General features: G+C 47.3%; 1 protein-coding gene across 1 annotated transcript in view; it reads right to left on the reverse strand.

The window, feature by feature from the left end:
- Window positions 1-612: 612 nt before the first annotated feature.
- Window positions 613-4,996, reverse strand: part of ADRA1D (adrenoceptor alpha 1D) — a 48,959-nt gene continuing 44,575 nt past the window's right edge. The window contains exon 2 of the mRNA XM_017829001.1: window positions 613-4,886. Coding sequence (XP_017684490.1) covers window positions 4,318-4,886 — 569 coding nt within the window. The 3' untranslated portion in view covers window positions 613-4,317. The remainder of the gene's footprint in view (window positions 4,887-4,996) is intronic.

The following is a 4,996-nucleotide window of genomic DNA, read 5'->3' on the forward strand; positions in this document are numbered from 1 at the left end:
CTGTCTCAGATATGTATATATATTTATAAATATATATGTATATATTTAAATTTTTATATAAAAATATATTTAGATATATGTGTATATATATGTCTGTATATATATATACACACATACACACATATATATATTATATACATATATATATATATACGTAAGAATCACAGAATGGTTTGTGTTGGAAAGGACTTTAAAGACCTCCCTGGGACACCTTCCACTAAACCAGGTTACTCCAAGCCCCATCCAACCTGGCCTTGAACACTTCCAGGGATGGGAAATCCACGTCTTCTCTGGACAACCTGTGCCAGGGTCTCACCAATCTCACAGGGAAGATTTTCTTCCTAATATCTAATCTAAACCTACTCTCTAGATGTGGGAGGTGCAACCCCTTCATCCCTGAGATTGTCCTGCCCTGACTTGCTTTTATCACAAATTCTTGCACGTGGGAAAGATTATCCTTGTGAAATTGCAAAAAAAGTTTTTGAGAAATAACCACGAGTGGATAATTTTCAGGTGTTTCTTCCTCCCTTCCTCTCTCCCTCCCTCCCTCCCTTCCTCAGCCCCTACAGCCCTTGTTTTAAAAATCAGACACAGCAACAATTCACAGCAACATTTTAGACAGGTTTGTGCATGTATTTGGTACAAACAAACAAAAATATGTGCATTCTGTTCCATAGAGCTTACACCGATCTGACAGAACTCGGAACACAAAACAGAAATACTCTGGCTAATAAATACGTCTGGGGATGAAAAATAAAAATCTATACATAAAAAATTCCAATGTCTGCTAAAGAAAATGTACACTTATATACACACTGTAAACAATAGTAATGCAACCCAACTGCAGTCCAGCTCAGGCTGACAGGGACCTTCCTTCCCTCGTGGACTCAGGGGAGTCCAGTGACATCAAAACTCATCGACAACTAGTTCCTTGAAGCAGCAAGGTCTGACAACGCAACAGTGACATGGAGCCAGTGCAATGAGGTGAGATCTGCTGGAAAAGCAAGGTGCAGGTGCTTTGGGGAACGGCCTGTGTGGCAAACTTGGAGAAACAGGGCCATTCCCTCAGCTGGTCACACCCTTGTGGGTCCAGAGAAATCCGTGGGATCAGACCGAATTTACCTCCTGAAGGTCTGAGCCCGTGTTTCCAAACTTGGGAGAGTTTGGAAAAGTAAGGGATTAAAAAAGAAATGCTCAATTTTACAGACTTGGGTCATATTTTACATGACATTGTTGTTCCTCCCCCTGCCAGCAATGACAGCCCTGTCTGCTCCCAACAAATCCCTCCAGGAGCAGTCCCAGAGTCCAGTCCTGGCACTGCTTCTGCTGCAAGAGGCCAAATGAAAGAGAGGGTTCTGGCTTAGGTGAGAAACAAGTATTTTGCCTGAATGCAGCACAGCAGAGCTCAAAGCTTCCCTACAGCACCTTCTAGGGCATCTCTTGGGGCCAGATCAAACTCAGTAAGTCACTGAGCCAGAGTTTGGGCATTTACGTGTGTGTACACGTGCACTTAAATATTTATCCTTGTTTTCTCCCTTGTAGGTGCATAAAGAATTGGGATGGAGAGGCAGCAAACCTCCAGACTAATCTTTCTTTCCCTTCTGGATGCTTTCAAGGGGCTGGAGGCTGTAAATGTAAATGTTTCAAAACCGGGGAAAAAAAAAAAAAGGAGTAGATAAAAAAGTCAGGGAGAAGTGTAAGCAATAATACCAACTCATTTATGGGAATGAACTGCTTGACAGCATTTGCTGAATCTTCGTTTATAGGAGGATGTTGGCCCCTTTGTAGGAGAATGCCTTGTATTTTGGAGATGATCCATGTATATAAATACAGTAAAGTGTGTACATGTATCTATCTGGTCATGGATGCACTCATGGACTGCCCCCTCCCTGGTCCCTTCTCTGCTACATCTCCAGTGCCTCCCATCAAGATCCCCAAAGCTGCCTGGAAACCAGTGGCACCTGCAGTCACACTGCAAAATGACTTTTCATGTCACCCCATCATCACTGCAGGGTCTCACTTCCCCAAAAAGCCAAAGATATGGGGGAAAGAAAAGGATGTATTTCCCCACAAAAATTCCCATGGGGTGTTGGGTCCCTGCTTTTGTGGGGTTGAACCTCCCCAGCTGGAACCTCTGGGTGGTTTTGCAGATGCTGGAGAACATGATGAGTCTGGTTTCAGTGTAAATGCAATGCTGCCCCATGTGCCTTGGTGGGATTTGCTGCTGGGAGGAAAATATTTGGACAAAATCTCCTGGTAATTGTGCAATAATTGGTCCAGTTTGGAGTCCTGCATCAAGTAAAGGGTGTTAAGGGTGTTGAGATGGGGCCAGCTCCAGATACCTTGTCTCAATATGCACTGCTCAAAAGACTAAAAAATAAAAAAGTCCAACTTTCTCTCCCTTTTGTTTTACTTTGAAGCAAATGAACAGCAGAAAGAAAGGTGACATTCTCTCTAATGTGCCGAGGAGCCTTTCATCTTCCTTTGACAGTCACCCTTGATTAGCTGCATGTGCTGTAGGCACATTCATGAAAGACTCCTCATGGGATTGGGGGACAGTGCTGATGTGTATGAGCTTCCACCCAGGAACACATTCATTGCCATGTTTCCACCTTCTGACTTCACGTTCCTGTTCTTTAGTCACCTGGCTTGAGGTGCTGCAGCTCAGATCCAGGCTTCACCTCCATCACCTACGTGTCTCCTGCTCACGCCTTAACCTGATGATCATTATCTGAAGTTTGATAAAACCAGCCTGAATTTTGAAACCAGTGCCTGCAACACAGGGCCAAGTAGAGTTTGGGTGACCACTTTCTGAGTCGCCTGGCCGAGGTGGGCCTGTCATGGCCCCAACTCCCTGAGTTTCCCGGAGGAGACCGTGGTGCCCTCCTGAGGGGTGCTCACACTCTGGGGCTGTGAGCAGGGAAAACCAACCCTTACTGTCGTTGCTTTTGACCATGTTAGCAAACACACCCAAGGCAAAACCAAAGGTTTGATGTATCAGGTTTTTGGGAAGTCCCTTGGGAGAAGAGTCAGGAGCGTGGCCCTGACTGGGGAGGAGATCCATCTGCACATCAGTTCCATTTTAGCTTTGACTCAATGGACAGTGGAAATGCAGACTTCCAAACTCAGTCATCCCACCTTTCCTGAGCCACAGAGCAGGATGGTTGAGGACTTGCATCATTATGGTTGGAGAAGACCTCTTGGATCATCGAGTCCAACCACTAACCATGTTCACTACATGGCACATGTCACCAGGTGCCACATCCACACATATTTGGACACTTCCAGGGGTGGTGACTCCACCACTTCTCTGTTCCAATGCCTGACCACCCTTTCAGTGAAGAAATTTTTCCTAATATCCAACCTAAACTTCCCCTGGCACACCTTGAGGCCATTTCCTCTCGTCCTGAGTGAATACCCCGGGATGTATTTTTATCCCGTGTTTTTTCAGAGAAACAACTAGAGAAAGAAGGGGACAGAAAAGGTTGGGGATGACTGACACCAAAAGGAGCCGGTTACTCTCTGTATCACAGATGGATGAGCACTAAAGCAAGGTGGATTGCAAGTGTTTCACTGGAAAGTGAAATGGGAAATGCTTCACAGGCTGGAATTAGAGGAGAGAGACCTGCACACCCTGTGTAGACATCTGGACTCCTCCTCCAGCCTAAAACCAGGTTATGTGGAAGGGGCAAAGCTGTGGTCACTGCAGAGATGATGGCTGAGAGCCAGGATCCGCCCCCCCTGCTTGGAAATACCCCAGTCTGCTCAACCTCCAGAGCCAAGGGCTTGGCTGGAGGTCCTGTCCAACCCTGCAGACCTACAAGCTCCCAGCCCATCATCTAAAGGATCAGCTGCAAGCTGCTGCTTGGCAGTGTCCTTCCTGGATGGAAACATGATCACATGTACTAAGGCAGGGTTGGCATCTTTTGGGGTTTGATCTTTCCATCAGATTTCACGGTGGTGTTTTTAAGGCAAAGGAGACATCCTGGTTTCCCTTAATTGCACAGCTTCTTCCAAAGTCAAAGACAACCATCCCCTGGAGGGAGACAGTTCTTCTCCTAAGGCCATATCCACCCCACATCTTCCCCTCCTGCTGAGGTTTGCTAAAATGGGGTATGCCATTGGCTCTTATTTGAGGAACCCATAATCCCACAGAAGGGGCTGAGCGCCACGTGGGGGATTTTTGGATAACCTTTGGGCAACTGCATTTTATACCTGATTGCTGCTTCCAGTCTGCCTGACAGACCCACAGATGGTATCCCTCCACATTTCTGCTGGATACCTCTAAAGAAACCATCGACAGCTGTTCCAGAGGGTTCAAATATCTGTTTCTCTCAGCCCACAGCAGTCTGTTAAGTCATGGGTTTGATAGTCGATGGTTTCCGTGAAATCATGAGGGATCCCAATAGAGACAGACTCCACCTCTGTTTTGTAGGTGGCTGTCACCCCCCCTTTGCTGGAGCCACCCCGGATTTTGTTAGAAAGGCTGTTCATCTTCTCCTTCAGCTGGGTGGACGCTGGTTTCTGGAAAGGAGTGAGCATTTTCCAGCCCTTGAAGCTGAGCGTTCGCCTCTTACTGGCTCTCTCCTGGAAGGAGGAGTTAAATATGAAGGAGCTGTTCAGGGTGTTAATCCTGGGCCTCAGGTCTGTCTCAGAGTCCTGCACCGAGCTGCTGGCAGAGGCCCCTCTCCAGTGGTGGTCGTAGACTCTCCAGATGGGCCGTCTCCTGCGGTGGCACTGGCACTTGAGCAGCCGGATGAACGCGCGCTTGAACTCCTTGCTGGAGCAGGGGTAGATGATGGGGTTCACGCAGCTGTTGAAGTACCCCAGCCAGAAGATGATCTTGAAGACAATTTCGGAGGGCTTCAGAGACGGGAAGAAAGAACCTTGGGAGAGATTAAAAGAAATGTGGTTTAGAGGGAGGAGAGGGGGGTGGGAGCGCGGGGGAGCGAGGACGGTGGTCAGTCCACCCTGGGAGAGGTAGAGACGTGTAGAA

This window comes from Lepidothrix coronata, unplaced genomic scaffold (genome assembly GCF_001604755.1).
Source record: "Lepidothrix coronata isolate B3197 unplaced genomic scaffold, Lepidothrix_coronata-1.0 Scaffold156, whole genome shotgun sequence".
Classification (NCBI taxonomy): domain Eukaryota; kingdom Metazoa; phylum Chordata; class Aves; order Passeriformes; family Pipridae; genus Lepidothrix; species Lepidothrix coronata.